At 45.7% G+C, this 16050-nt stretch overlaps 1 protein-coding gene across 1 annotated transcript in view; it reads left to right on the top strand.

Annotated features, from left to right (window-relative positions):
- Window positions 1-13533, top strand: part of LOC138295398 (fucolectin-like) — a 71826-nt gene extending 58293 nt beyond the window's left edge. The window contains exon 4 of the mRNA XM_069233668.1: window positions 12879-13533. Coding sequence (XP_069089769.1) covers window positions 12879-13053 — 175 coding nt within the window. The 3' untranslated portion in view covers window positions 13054-13533. The remainder of the gene's footprint in view (window positions 1-12878) is intronic.
- Window positions 13534-16050: the final 2517 nt, after the last annotated feature.

The raw sequence follows: 16050 nt of genomic DNA, 5'->3' as shown, positions 1-16050 counted from the left end.
GCAGCCGTGCCATGTACCACGCGTTGGGGTTAGGCTAACGCATTTTAGTGCTGGTGTCCGCATTAGTTTACTGCGCAGCAGCCATCTACAAGTGGCCTGCCACAGTTCAGTGCTCTCAAATTCATTCTTGAATCCAATTTCCAACTCATACTCTCGATCACCGACGACCCCTCCACCACCAGAACCAGCTCCACAGATGCATGACAAGCATCACTGACTGAAGAACTACCTGCAGCTGAACACATGCGCGATGGAAGAACGGATCTTTGGCAACAGCAGCAACACATGGAATGACTCCCGGTAGCCATCATGCCTAGGACCCGCACCCACTCTCTCCGACCACACCAGAAACCTCAGAATCGTCATTGACATCAAGCTCACCACAAAATCACAGGTCAACACCGTCTCCTCCACCTGCCTCCTCACTTTGAGCATGCTACGTAAGATCTTCAGGTTACTACCCCTACACTCGAGACACAGCGTGACACAGGCCCTCATCACCAGCCCACTGGACTATGGCAATGCCCTATATGTAGGAATCGCCGCACACCTCCTACAGAGACTTCAGACCATATAGAACGCTGTCGCCAGACTCATCCTCGGCCTTCCCCGACAAACCCACATCACACCCCACCTCAGACAACTCCACTGACTCCCCATACAGAAGAGATGCCAATTCAAGCAGCTGACCCACGCACACAAGGCTCTACACAACCGAAGACCCACGTACATTAACCACTGCTTGAACTTCTACCAACTGTTGAGAAGACTACTCTCTGCGTCCCTTTCACTTGCCCATACTCCCTGCGTCTACTGAAGCAGAAGTGGAGGACGCTCCTTCTCTCACATCGCAGCAAAAACCTGGAACAGCCTCCCCACGCACTTTCGGAACATCACCTCACTTCTGGAATTCTGACTGGCCCTGAAGACATGCCTCTGAATAAGCCTCCAGGACCAGCAAGTGTCTGGATACCCTATCGGGTGATTCGTTGCGTTTTATAAATCCTAATTTACTGATATCTGTGCTGGTTATATGCTGCCTGTCTAGAGCACGCATTATTTGTTCCCAACTCAACACTGTACACAGTGGGCCTGCTGAATGCCTCTTTCAAGTAGGCTGTTCAGGCAGGGTGCTTAAAATGCAGCCCCATTTGCGCTGGCCTCAGCCCCTGCTGGAATTCGGTCACAATGTGTAGGAGGCTGGCCTGGCTTGCAGTGGGTACCAATAGTACTTACACCTTATGCCAGGTCCAGATATCCCTTATTAGTAGAGTGTAGTAGTGTTCTAGCAGCTTAGGATGATAGATGTAGCTACAGCAGAGCAGCCAAGGCTGAACAGGAGACATCCAAAGCTCATTCAATACCACTTATATCATATAGGTACTATATCATAAGAAAGACAATACTCATAGTTACTAAAAATAAACGTACTTTATTTTAGTGACAATGTGCCAAACATATCTCAGAGGATATACTCTCTTAGGAGGTAAGTAACATACACAAAATATACACAACGAACCAAATCAGGTAAGTAAAACAGTCAGAAAGTAGTGCAAATACTGTAAAACACCTATACTAAGAAACTGCAATGCGAACCACGAATGCACCCCTAGGCAAGCGTAGTGTGTAGAGGGTCACCGGGAGTGTGAGAAAACACTAAGGGTGTAAAAGAGACCCCACCCCAAGACCCTGGAAAGTAGGAGTAAAGCACTACTATTTCCCCCAAAACACACTAAAGTCATGATAAGGGATTTTGCAAGGACCACAATGGACTGCAACACACTGAAGACAGATTCCTGGACCTGAAAACCTGCAAAGGAAGGGGACCAAGTCCAAGAGTCGCTAAAGTGTCTGTGGGGGCAGAAGCCCACTAAACCCCGGATGAAGGTGCAAAATGGCTGCCTCCGGTTGGAAGAAGCAGCAGGTTTTGCAACAACGAACCGAGGTAGGAGGTTCTGCTTTGTGCAGAAGATGTCCCACAGCGTGCTGGAGGATGCAGAGTTGTTTCCTTGGCAAAATACCACAAACAAGCCTTGCTACCTGCAAGAGTCGTGGTTGAAGAAAAAGGGTGCTGCCTGGGCCCAGGAAGGACCAGGATGTCGCCACTTGGGAGAGGAGTCAGAGGGGGCCCTCAGCAATGTAGAGAGCCCATGGACAGGAATGAAGCATCTGCAGAAGTCCTTGAACATGAGTTCAAGAAAACTGAACACGGCGGTCGTCTCAACAGTGCAAAGAGAGGTCCCACGACACCGAAGGTCAACTCAGGGAGCTGAGCATCGCAGGACGGAGTGCTGGGGACCTAGGCTTGGCTGTGCATTCAGGATTTCTTGGAAATGTGCACAGAAGCCCTTGTAGCTGTAGATCACACGGTGCACAGGATTACTGTCTGGGGAGGGGAGGCAAGGACTTACCTCCTCCAAATTTGGACAGTTGGACCTCTGGACAGTCTGGGTCACTTGGGTCCACCACCTGTGTTCCAGGGGCCAGGCTCGTCAGGATGAGAGGGGACCCAGAGCACTGGTGAAGCTGAAGATTGGTGCCTGCTGAAGCAGGGGGAAGAATCCGTTGACCCACAGGAGATTTCTTCGTGGCTTCCAGTGCATGGTGCAAGCAGGCAGCCCTCAGAGCATGTACCACCAGGAAACAGTCGAGAAAGCCGGCAGGATTAGGCGCTACAATGTTGCTGGTAGTCTTCTGGATAATTTGTTGCAGTTTTGCAGGCGTCCTGGAGCAGTCAGCGGTCGATCTTTGGCAGAAGTCAACAAGAGAAGTGCAGAGGAGTCCTGCTGGATTCTTGCAAGTCATAATCTGAAGAAAAGCCCAATGGAGAGACCCTAATTAGCCCTCAGAGGAGGATTGGCTACCTAGTCAGGTATGCACCTATCAAGACGGCACCTGCTGGCACTGGCCACTCAAAGGCCTCCAGAGTGCCCCCACACCTCTGGAAACAAGATGGCAGAGGTCTGGGACACACTGGAGGAGCTCTGGGCACCACCCCTGGGGTGGTAATGGACAGGGGAGTGGTCACTGCCCTTTTCTTTGTCCAGTTTTGTGCCAGAGCAGGGACTGGGGGTTCCCTAAACCAGTGTAGACTGGCTTATGCAAGACGGGCACCATCTGTGCCCTTCAAAGCATTTCCAGAGGCTGGGAGAGGCTACCTCTCCCCAGCCTTTAACACCTATTTCCAAAGAGAGAGGGTGTAACACCCTGCTCTTAGAGGAAATGGTTTGTTATGCCTTTCTGGGACTGGGCTGCCCAGACCCCACGAGGGCAGAACCCTGTCTTTGGGGTGGCAGCAACTGTAGCTGCAGAGAAAACCCCATGGAGCTGGTTTTGGCAGTACTGGGGGTCCATAATGGAGCCCCCAGGATGCATGGAATTGTCTCTCCAATACCATATTTGGAATGGGGAGACAATTCCATAATCTTAGACATGTTACATGGCCATATTCAGAGTTATCATTGTGAAGCTACATTTAGGTATTGGCCTATATGTAGTGCACGCGTATAATGGTGTCTCCGCACTCGCATCTCTGGGGAAATGGCCCTGAACTATGTGGGGGTGCAAGGGTGCCCTCACAGTAAGTAACTTTGCACCTAACCTTCAGCAAGTGAAGGTTAGACATATAGGTAACTTATAAGTTACTTAAGTGCAGTGAAAATGGCTGTGAAATAACACGTGTGTTATTTCACTCAGGCTGCAATGGCAGTCCCGTGTAAAGGTTTGTCTGAGCTCCCTATGGGTGGCAAAAGAAATGCTGTAGCCCATATGGATCTCCTGGAACCCCAATGCCCTGGGTACCTAGGTACCACATACTAGGGACTTATAAGGGAGGTCCAGTATGCCAATTGGAATTGGTAAATGTAGTCACTAGCCTATAGTAACAAATGTAAAGGCAGAGAGAGCATGAGCACTGAGGTTCTGATTAGCAGAGCCTCAGTGACACAGTTAGGCACTACACAGGCATACACATTCAGGCCACAAACTATGAGCACTGGGGTCCTGGCTAGCAGGATCCCAGTGAGACAGGCAAAAACATACTGACATACGTGTAAAATTTGGGGTAACATGCCAAGAAAGATGGTACTTTCCCACACAACCACCCCCAAACGAGGGACAATAAGGCTAACCTTGCCCAGATGAGTCTTCATTGTGTAAGTGGAAATATCTGGAGAGTGCATCTGCATTGGAGTGGGTACTCCAAGGTCTATATTCCACTGTATAGTCCATTCACTGTAGGGAGATGGACCACCTCAACAATTTAGTGTTTTCACCTTTCATTTGTTTAAGCCATAATAGAGGTTTGTGGTCCGTTTGAAAATAAAGTGAGTCCTAAAGAGGTATGGTCTCAACTTTTTCAAGGCCCAGACCACAGCAAAGGCCTCCCTCTCTATGGCAGGCCAACGCTTTTCTATAGAGGTCAACCTCCTGCTAATGAAAGCAACAGGTTGATCTGGCCCTCTGTGTTTAGCTGTGATAGAACTGCCCCTACCCCTAATTCAGAAGCATCAGTTTGTACTATGAATTGTTTCAAGTAACAAGGGCTTTTGAGGACAGATGCAGAGCACATGGCCTGTTTGAGCTCATCAAAATCCTTTTGACAGCTAGCTGACCATAATACCTTCTTAGGCATTTTCTTGCATGTGAGGCCATTAAGAGGGACATCTATAGTGCCATAATTTTTGATGAACCTCCTGTAGTACCCAGTGAGGCCTAGGAAGGCTCTCACTTGGGTTTGAGTTGTAGGGGGAGTCCATTCCATAATGGATTGGATCTTCCCCTGCAGAGGTGCAATCTGTTCCACACCTACCAGGTGGCCCAGATAAACCACTTTCTCCTGCCCTATCTGGCACTTTGAGGCCTTGATAGTGAGGCCTGCCTTTTGCAGGGCCTCCAAAATCTTCCACAGGTGGACCAGGTGATCATCCCAGGTGGAGCTAAAGACAGCAACATCATCTAGATATGCGGCACTAAAGGTTTCCAATCCTTGGAGGACTTTATTCAACAACCTCTAAAAAGTGGCAGGTGCATTTTTCAATCCAAAGGGCATAGCAGTGAACTGATAATGACCTCCAATGGTTGAAAATGCTGTTTTTGGTTTAGCATCTTCTGATAACTTAATTTGCCAATACCCTGCAGTTAAATCAAAAGTGCTTGGATACTTGGCAGAAGCCAGTGTATCTATGAGCTCATCTGCCCTGGGTATAGGGTGAGCATCAGTTTGTGTTACTTGATTGAGACCCCTATAGTCCAACACAAAACCACATTTCTTTCTTTCCTTCATTACTATGAGGTTTGGGGACAAGCACCACTGGGCTGGCCCATGGGCTTTCAGAAGGTTCAATCACTCCAAGGTCCAACATTTTCTGTACCTCTTGTTTGATACAGTCTCTGGCATGGTCAGGCTGTCTATAAATGTTAATTTTGACAGGTAAACTGTCTTCAGTGTCAATGGTGTGCTCACACCAGGTAGTTGTACCTGGAATTAGTGAGAAGAGATCAGAGAAATGGCCAAGGAGATTTATGGAGTTGTCCTTCTGCTCAGCAGTAAGGCAGTCTGCTAGTACAACTCCCCCCACTAAGCTATCAGCTTCAGTGGCAGAGAAGAGATCAGGGAGAGTGTCACTCTCTTCTTCCTGCCCCTCATCTGTGGCCATAAGCAGGGTTAAATCAGCCCTGTCATAGTAAGGTTCAAGGCGATTGACATGAAGCACCCTAAGGGGGCTTCTGGCAGTGTCCAGGTCTACCAAATAGGTGACCTCACCTTTCTTCTCCACAATGAGATGGGGTCCACTCTATTTGTCCTGGAGTGCTCTTGGTGCCACAGGCTGCAATACCCACACTTCTGTCCTGGTAGGTACTGTGCCAGGGCAGCCTTTTGGTCATACCATTGCCTTTGGAGGTCTTCGCTGGCCTGAAGGATTTTAGTGGCCTTTTTCATGTTCTGAGCCATCCTTGATCTGAGGCCAAGCTCATAGTCCACAATGTCTTGTTTGGGAGTTTTTAAAGGTTGTTCCTAACCCTCTTACAGAGTGTCCAAAGAGGAGTTCAAAGTGGCTGTAGCCCACTCCTTTCTGGTGTACCTCCCTGTAAGCAAAAAGGAGGTATTGCAACAGGACATCCCATCTCCTCCTGAGTTTTTCAGGGAGTCCCATGATCATGCCTTTGAGAGTTTTGTTAAATCTCTCAACCAATCCATTTGTTTGTGGATGATAAGGAGTGGTGAACTTGTAGGTAACACCACACTCCTTCCACATTGCTTTGAGATATGCAGACATGAAGTTACTACCTCTGTCTGATACCACTTCCTTAGGTAAACCTACTCTGGAAAAGATTCCCAGGAGGGCTTTTGCCACTGCAGGAGCTGTAGTGGTCCTTAAGGGTATTGCTTCAGGATACCTAGTGGCATGGTCCACTACCACTAGGATGAATCTTTTTCCTGAAGCTGTTGGAGGGTCAAGGGGGCCAACAATGCCAACCCCTGGCCTCTCAAAGGGAACCCCAACCACTGGAAGTGGAGTTAATGGGGCCTTAAGTGTGCCACCAGTCTTGCCACTGGCTTGGCAGGTCATACAGGAGCATCAGAACTCCTTGGTGTCCTCTGAAATATGAGGCCAGTGAAACAGTGGAACAAGTCTGTCCCAAGTTTTACTTTGGCCCAAATGCCCAACCAAAGGAATGACATAAGCCAAAGTCAGTAGAAACTCCCTATTCTGCAAAGGGATGGCCAATCTCCTGGCAGCTCCAGGTTTAGGGTCCCTTGCCTCAGTATAGAGAAGGTTGTCTTCCCAATAGACTTTGTGGGTTTCAGTGACATCCACATTTGCTGTTTGACAGCTTGCTGTCTGAGACCCTCTAGTGTGGGACAGGTCTGCTGTGCCACACTCAGCTCTTCCCTAGCAGGCCCCCCGGCACCCAAAAGCTCAGCAGTGTCAGCTGCCAGCTCCTCTGGTGTAGGTTCTGCACAGGGAGAGGATTCCTCTTCCTCAAAAGCGAGATCTACTGGAAAGGGAGGATTAATGGTTATTAATAACAGCCTGTTAACATCTCAGAATTTTGCTCACTAACCTTCTGATTAGAATAGCATGTTTGGGCTTCATGCAAAACAATTTAGTCAACATAAATATTGGAAAACATCTATCTATACCTCTCCTCCGTATGGATCAGCAAGCTGCGATTATCTTCGTCAGTTGGGCATCAGTTCAGTCAGCATCAGCAATGGACAGTGAAAGGGACTGGTTCAGAACCGGGTACTCTAAGCTATCCAAACCATTAGGAAAGCAATATCTAAGGGATCAGCATTCAGCAATTAGAAGTCTAAGTAATACATTTAAAGATAAAATCCCCTCTTGCTCTGTCTCTCGAGGTAAATCGAAATCAGAATAAACGCACCTGTCTCTGTGCAGACATGCTAAGTTAAAATCGTCTAAAGAACTTCCCACATTGCCATTGGTCAAAGAATCGTACGTTTACTATTAGCCCAATAAGGATTCCTTCCCAAATCTAAGATATAACTAAACTGTCTTCTCCTGTTCTCACCGTTAGGCTTGTCAGGTAACATTTTTGTATCCATCTGTACTCCAGTTAGTGCATTCATTTTTAGCTCCTGGGATCATCGCTGTCTCACGCACCAAACAATACATTGTATCATTTACTAGTACAAGATCGTCTAGCGAACAGTTCTCATGAGAAAGCTGAAGACATCTGCTAATGTTTGGTCAACTCAGTGGAGAACAATACGTGAATAAATTTCTCTAGTCATACATTCCCACGAAATTTATTTAAACAGTACAGCTTAACAAGAATCTGTGCAAACTAGGCCCAAACTTCGATAACTTAGGGCCTAACATTAATAAAGCAAATACATAATGCAAAATCATGAATATACCATTCAGCTACATTTTCTTAATGCGGATACTTCAATTAATATTAATAAGCCTTTAATAAAGACACTTTGGGGGTCATTATGACATTGGCGGGCGGCTGACCGCCATGCGGCCGCACCCCCGCCGCAGCCATTTGGAGATCCCCGCTGGGCCAGCAGGCATCACGGCCGCAACATAGGAGCCGGCTCCAAATGGCGCTGGTGGTGTTGCGGCCGTGCGACGGGTGCAGTTGCACCCGTCGCGCTCTTCACTGTCTGCACAGCAAGCTTGCCGCATGGGGCCCTCTCAGGGGGCCCCTGCACTGCCCATGCCATGCCAGTGGCATGGGCAGTGCAGGGGCCCCCAGGGGCTCCACGACTCCCCCTACCGCCAGCCTTTTCCTGGCGGTTCAGACCGTCAGAAAAAGGCTGGCGGTCGGGGACTCGTAATCCCCTGGGCAGTGCTGCAAGCAGCGCTGCCCTGGTGGATTACATCCGCCGGGGCCATTGTGGCGGTAAACCGCCGGCCCCGGCGCATATTACGCCGGGAGGCACCGCCAGCCTGTAGGCGGTGCTCCCGTCGTTTTGTCCCTGCGGTTATAATACCGCCAGGGTCACAATGACCACCTTTGTGATTAATAGCGGCCACTCAAATGGGCACATTTTACAAATTGCACATTATTTTCTATGTTATTCAAATTCTATGCAGATTCAAGATTCAAACTACATGAATATTTATTAGTAAAAATTCGGCGTTCACAGTAACAGTGCATCCCTTGCCCTATCTTTGGTCTGTGGCTCTGTCCTTGCCACCTGATTGATCTTTGGCTCTGTTACCAAACCTGGCAATGCAGCTCGTCAAACGCAGCACCTGTTTGGATCTTCCAAAGAGGGTGATCCTCATGCGCCACTGGGGTTTCAAAAAGCATGTGGTTTGCGGAGCCGCTGAGGAAGTGGAAGAAGTCCCACAATGTCTGGCAACCTCATGGTTTGCAGCTTCTGCTACTCAAGTGATTTTGGTGAAATGATATCGGAGATCAAGAGTTCCGTTTAGTTGGGAAGTAATACAACAGGTTTGCCTTAGAGCTGAAAGTGCTTGTCCATTGATTAGTGAGTTTGTGTAATAATGTGGTTGGAGGGGTGAGTTAATGCAAGAATGTTTGTAGATAAAAGAATGCGCAAGGGCGAGTGAGTGAGTGCATGGACAACTGAAGATGACTGTTAGATAAGTAAATGCACTGAAGGGTACTTCAGTTTTCAGCCAGACCAATTACCTTTCCGAATGCTTGTTCAAAACATGCATTAGAAATGGGAAATGTTTGTTAACAGTTGGGTGACTGTGTGTGTTGCTCGCAACTGTCCTAGAAAGAACATACCATAATGAACCAACCTCTTGGCCAACGATACAAGGAATCTAAGAGTGGGGTCCCTTTGAACAGACTGCATTAGCAGAATTAAACTGTAGCAGAAAAAGGAGTCATGGAATTAAGTTTGTGTTGAAACTTAAAAGGCATATACAGCAAAATATTACATGACAATACTTTTGATAATGGGCCAGTAGTTTTGGTGCAGCCTAAGAAAGCTTATGTGCAGCCAAGTTTTTAACTTTGCACAAAAGTGTAAATTCTAAATTATCAAGAGAGCAAAGTAAAGCAAGAGAACCTGTGAGGGTGATTATTGAACATTCTTTGACTGCCGTAAAGACCAAATGAGTATTCTTCCTAAACAAAAAGCCAGAAGTCAGCAATTAAAATGCCATGTCAGTAATGTAAAAATATCTTCTAAGGATGCCACATGACTCTGACTTACAATCTATTTGTCATGCTGTGTCCGCAGTCTAACTTGAGCAGCATCACCCGTGGACAAGAAATGAAATGAATAAACCATCCTCAAAATGCCAGGACATGATGGACAACACATCTAAACAGCGGCAAACCATGAAAAACCAATTGATGACAATGGTTGAATTTGGATAGCCCAAACCCCACTCTGTCTTTACTACCTACATGTACTTTTAGGTCTTGACTGTACATAGCTTTGCATGTCATTTAGCTAAACCTAATATCTTCAGTATGCTTAGAGTGGGCTTTGGGTCAACCCCTTGCTCATGATTGGATAGCTTTGTTGTCTATCTCAGTTGTGTGCCCCTGATCCAAAGGCTTTCCTTCCTATTCTTGTGTTTATCCAGTCCAGGAGCACAGTTTTCTGATTAGATGAATTGTATCCTTCCACTGTTTACTTGAGGGGAATCGTTTTAGGTCTTGCAAACAGAAAGCTTTCAGCGATATATTGTCAAAAAGGTGTTGAGGACAGTACCAATATTGATAGTGGGCTTTGGGCCAGCCTATTGCTTACCAGTGGTGCTTTCATATCAAACTCATTTACTTGCTTCTTATTCACTAATCTCCTTCATCTTCTTGCATTTGTCCTTCTTCTAGCTCATAGCTTCTTCACCATTCTTTTGACTGGATGACTCGTCTCCTTCCCATGCTCACTTTCAGTGAAATCTTTTCATTATCTTTCGGCATTCAAAGGAATCGTGTCTGGCCTTCTAACTCAAATAACCGCCCTTCATGTTGCTCCTTACTATACTGAGCATGTCTGTTGCTCCCCTAACATCTCCCTGACAAGCTTTTTAGTTTTCTTTTTTTTTTTAAATCGTATTCTTTTGCCACTTCAAGCTCTTTCATTGCTCCTCTGTAGCTTTCATTGAGGTATTTTGTTTGTGAGTTTTTCCTGCTCCCCACCCTATGTCCTCCTGGGTAGATTTCTCAACCACCTCAGTTGCTTCCTTGACACTCCCATTGCAGTCTTCAAAAGAATAAATTGCTTTTTTTTACATTTTTTTTGGTAGCTGCACTTTTTTTTCGGGCGGCTGTTCTTCCAAACTGCACATCCACACACAGTTAAAGTATGTTTATTTAATATACTGCTCCAAGATTTGCTTTTGTCATCCTGAAGTGGTAAGTTTAAATCTATCTATCTATCTATCTATCTATCTATCCATCCATCCATCATCCATCCATCTTTGCAACTCTATTTGTAATAAAGATTTTCAAAAACATTCCCAAAGAGCCTAGGCATGGGAAGAGGCTGGCACCTAACCGCCAAAACTATTGACTTTGCTAATGCTTGTTTTTATTGTGAGAGCTGCACCGCATTGGCACAAACCATTTTTTTCATTTTTGCTGAGGCTGAACAGCATCGAGAAAAAACATTGGCAAGGCCAAGACGAGGCCATTTGGGTTTGCTATTGCTCTTTTAAAGTATTGATAACTTGAGGTCTTGTAGACTGCGTATGTTGTCTGGAATGAGATCTACAACGTATTTAGGCCCATATTTATACTTTTTGACGCACAACTGCGCCAACGCCATTCCAACGCGTCATGCGGGCGCCTTATTTACTGAATGATGTTAGCCGGCGCTGTGGACTGTTGTGCGTCAAAAAAAATTACTCACACCAGGCAGCGCCGGCGAATGGGAAAATGGGGGTTGTGCGTCAAAAAATGGGGCAAGTCAGGTCTGAGGCAAAATTCTGGCCTCAACCCGATTTGCGCCATTTTTTTTACACCCTACCTCCATTGACATGACTCCTGTCTTAGCAAAGACAGGAGTCATGCCCCCTTGCCTAATGGCCATGCCCAGGGGACTTATGTCCCTTGGGCATGGTCATTGGGCATAGTGGCATGTAGGGGGGCCCAAATCAGGCCCACCTATGCCACAAAAAAAAACGAAAAAAAATACTTACCCCAACTTACCTCAACTTCTCTGGGATGGGTCCCTCCAACCTTGGGTGTCCTCCTGGGGTGGGCAAGGGTGGCAGGGGGTGTCCCTGGGGGCATGGGAGGGCACCTCTGGGCTCCTTCTGAGCCTACAGGTCCCTTAACGCCTGCCCTGACCCAGGCGTTAAAAAACAGCGCCCATCAGGCTGTGCGACGTTTTTTAAGGCCTGCGCCCTCCTGTGCGTCAAAATGACATCAGAGTATAAATATGGGGCACAGGCCTTAAAGTCATTTTTTGGAAGGGAATGCCTACCTTGCATATAAATAACGCAAGGCTGGTTCCCCCTTCCAAAAAATGGCGCACATGGTGGAACTTTGACGCCCGCGGAGTCGGACGTCAAAGTATAAATATGGGGCAGGGTTTTCGCAGATTGTGCGTCAAAAATTTTGACGCACATTCGGCGCAAACAGAGTATAAATATGCCCCTAAATTTCGTTTTTAATATGAGTGGTAGTCTGCCACCACCTTGTAAGAGTCTGCCCTCCCCTACATCCTACTTCGGTGGAGCACAAAGTTTAAACATACAAATATTTCAGGTTGTTGGATGATTTCGAAAACCCAGGAAAACTTGGTTTACTTTTGCTGTTTGGTTGTTTACCTGCCAAAATATGCAGTCACTAGGTGTGAACAGTACCTAGCACACCATCAGCCATTTCTCTAGTGTTTTCTTTCTCTGTGTTGCACTTGCTTATAGATAGTGTATGTATATGTGGCTTCATAATATTCTTTATATGAATAATATTTTATGCTGAATTGCATTGATTTTAATGACTACTTGATTCTGTTTCAAGGATATTTTTTGCTTCTCTTTTTACAGTCAAGCATAACGTTGCATCAACATTGGTTTGGATGAACAGTACATACCAAATGTTCCTTATTTAATTGTTACTGTTTTTTTATGATGTGTATTTCATTTTCTGGATCTATCTATCTATCTATCTATCTATCTATCTATCTATCAGACCAAAGAATTGATTGATTATGCATATGCATATGCTTGGAATGTTTTGCAGAGCCATGGCATATCATTAAAACAGTGGTAACGAATGTGTACTGCTTGCACTGCTGTCAACCTTTTCTTCTGTGTAGCTTTCTGTGTGTACTATACACTGGACACATAATAGTACACAATGGTTGTAACATTGTTTACAGAAACAGAGAACAATAGATTTTCGATAGGCACCAACACAAGAAAACTCTTTCACGTGTGCCCTGTTGCTTGTTTCCACAGATGTTACACAATTCCAAACATCCTGGCAGGAGCAACGACGACATTTGAGTGCAATGGAATGGTCGGCCGCTATGTGAACATCATTGTGCCCGGCAGATGGGAGTATTTCACGCCATGCGAAGTGCAAGTCTTTGCATACCCTGTGGAGAAGCTGAGCTGCATAGGCAGTGGCTAATTTAAGCCGGTGGATTCCGGTGCTCGGTACCAGCACTTAATTCCCAACTCCAGCACTAATCACAGTCTACCACAAGGTGGCACTGTCTGTCTAATTTTGAGATGAGCACAACAACAGTGTTTAGTAATTCAATATATATTAAAAAAGAATAATAACTGCCCCCCACACCATTCTTGTAGCTTCTGGTGGCTGAAATAGTCTGAATTATCATCAATGTTAGTAGTGATGTTGGTAATGTCATTGGCAACACTGGCAGAGGCAATAGCAAGTGGTGGGTGCAGTGCCTTCTGAGAAGGGCCCTGGCATTTTCTTGTGTTTTTTACAAATTAAACACTGTACTGGACTGAGCAGAGACCTGCAGCTTTATCCTAAGACGTCAAGCAGATTCTGACTCACGTCTCCTGATCTTTTAAGGGCAGTTCAGGAAAAATGTTAAATGTGTTTAAAAAAAATAGGTCAATGCATTAATTAAAGACTGATTTGGAGAGATGTGTAATTGTAGATGTGTTTTACTCAGCTGACACTAACCTTAGAAACAATAAGGGCCACTGTTTTAGGGAATTGGCAGTCTTTCTTGTTTAGTAAAATATAGGACATTCTATTTTACCATTGGATTCAAACTTAGAGTGGGGTTGTCATATTTTGATTGACTTCCTAAGCCAGTGCAGTGACATAGTCCAGCTGTGACTACCTTTTCTTCACTGGAAGGCAGTTCGACCACCTGATAATACATCCACCCTGCTCTGGATTTTTGTTTTTTTTGCAGTTTCACATGGCACAAACCCGACCCAAAGGTATTGGAGCACTTTACATAAGCAGGTACATGAGTACTTTACACAAGACCACATTCATATTTTTTAGGCACAGAGAGCTTAAGGCCCATATTTATGAAAAATGAAGCACAACTGTGCTAGGGCAGTTGTGCGTCAAAAAATGTAACATGAGCTAACGCCATTCCTTAGTGCCATCCGCGCGCCATATTTAAAAAAAGAAGCACAATGGCGCTAAGGAATGGTTAGCGTCATAGAAAATTACACTAACCAGTGCTGGACGGCGTTAGAAAAATGGCATTAATGGGCCAAAAATGACGGTAGACAGATTAGTCTCACTAACACAACAAGTGTGAGGGATGTGGAGGACAGGTCTCTTCTGGCCTGTTCTGACAGAGAGTAGATCACCAGTTATACGGTCTACTTTATGGACATGGAGGACAGTAGTGGCATTTGAGTGTATTGAGGGGTGAATGGGGGAGTTCCCTTTATGGACTAGGTGGTCTCACACACATTATAGTATCATGCTTCATCATATGACCACCTAGCCCAACCCAGGTAAGATGATACTACCTGGGCGGACCCAACCTCGTTGTTAAATGAACTCTGAGGGAGTGCCAAAATGTTATCTTTCTGGATAAATAAGGGGATCCATTTGAAAGAGAAATGGATTCTAAAATTACCTCACAAATCACCTATTAGATATAATGCTTTAATGAAGGTGTTTGTTGGTAAGATTAAAAAGCAGTATGGGACCAACTTGAATATAATGATTCAAGGTGTCTTACAAAAAATTGAGACCAACATGTTTCTGCCCTCTCTCAGAGCCGAAAACGGTCTGGGGCATTCTTCAGGGTCAAGGATCTCTAATGTATGATGGGCTATCTAAATATGCTAGATCGTGAGCAGAAACATTAAAGTGCACATGGGGCCTACCTTATTAAACTTTTGTGGGTAGGCCTAGAAGGGAAACAAGTGAATAAAAAATCAAACAGTGATGTATATGGTGCATTTGACAATTCACTCCAAATCACTGCACACTAAGATGTAAAAAAAACATGCCGTGGGTCTCACACAAAATCATGCAAAGTATTCTAAATCCTTATACTAGACTCTTGGTCCAGCTCTCAATAATTGAATTAAATCAGGGTCTCTTACTCTGTGGAATAGAGGCTAATAGCCTCAAGTCTGGGAACGCGGGGAGGGGAGTTGCTTCTTATTGTCACACTCTAAGGAAGAACACGGGTTCAAGAAAGGGAAAGTTAATAAAGGCAGAAGGTTATTAAGGCTTAAAAGAGGCTTAGTGTTTCTAACTAACAAATAAAAAATAGTAAGTCCCTGTTGTTTGATTCACGTGATTAACAGCCGGGGAAGGCTCCTGAGCTCCTGAGATATATAATGTAATATAATATGAGGTGACATAGGGTTCCCCTGGCTGTAGTTGTTAAGTAAGATAGAAATCCGACTCTAGTGTATGCGGTCAATTCAGTTATGAGGTCATAGACAAAACAACACATACAAATAAGACAAACAGACAAAACACTCCATATCTGTTCGTCGAGTCTCTCGTGCTCCCGGAGGGGGCAAACTTACTACTCCAAAGGCGGCATCTCTTGAGAGCACCTAAAGGGTTCTGCATCCCAGCTGCTTGCCCGTATGCACTGGGACGCGGCACCCATATGTAGGGCTCACGTTAAAGGAACAACAGCGCCTCAGGGTAGGTTGCGTATCTCCCTCGTGTGAGGGGCATCGCTGTAGGGCGTCTCCCGATCACCCCATCCTCTGGGAAATGGAGTCCCAGCATCCCGGGTTGTCATGGAGAACAGTGAAAAACAGGCGCTTATGACTGACGTCATGCTGGTGCCCGGGCTCATGGGAAATGTATTCCCTAAGCCTCGGGCAGCTCGGCTGCGTGTGCTAGGGAAAAAGGGGAAAGGAAGGAAAGGAGAAAAGGGGAGGGGGAACAGAGGGAATAGAAAGAGACAGGGAGGAGGGAAGGGGAAAAAGAAAAGGGGAAGAGGGAAAAAGGAAAAAAGGGGTAGGAAGGGGGGCAAAACAGAAAGGAAGCAAAAGGTGGTAACGGAGAAGGGAAAAAAAGAAGAAGAAATATACATATACATATTTAGCCATAGACAAAGAACAAGAGGACAAGCACAAACCAGACAAATAAACCTATCGAACCGAAATGAAGAAAATAAGCAGGCTGAATATTAGATTGTAATAGATG

Source organism: Pleurodeles waltl, chromosome 5 (assembly GCF_031143425.1).
Source record: "Pleurodeles waltl isolate 20211129_DDA chromosome 5, aPleWal1.hap1.20221129, whole genome shotgun sequence".
In the NCBI taxonomy this organism is placed as follows: Eukaryota; Metazoa; Chordata; class Amphibia; order Caudata; family Salamandridae; genus Pleurodeles; species Pleurodeles waltl.
This window is presented reverse-complemented; position numbering and strand designations above follow the sequence as displayed.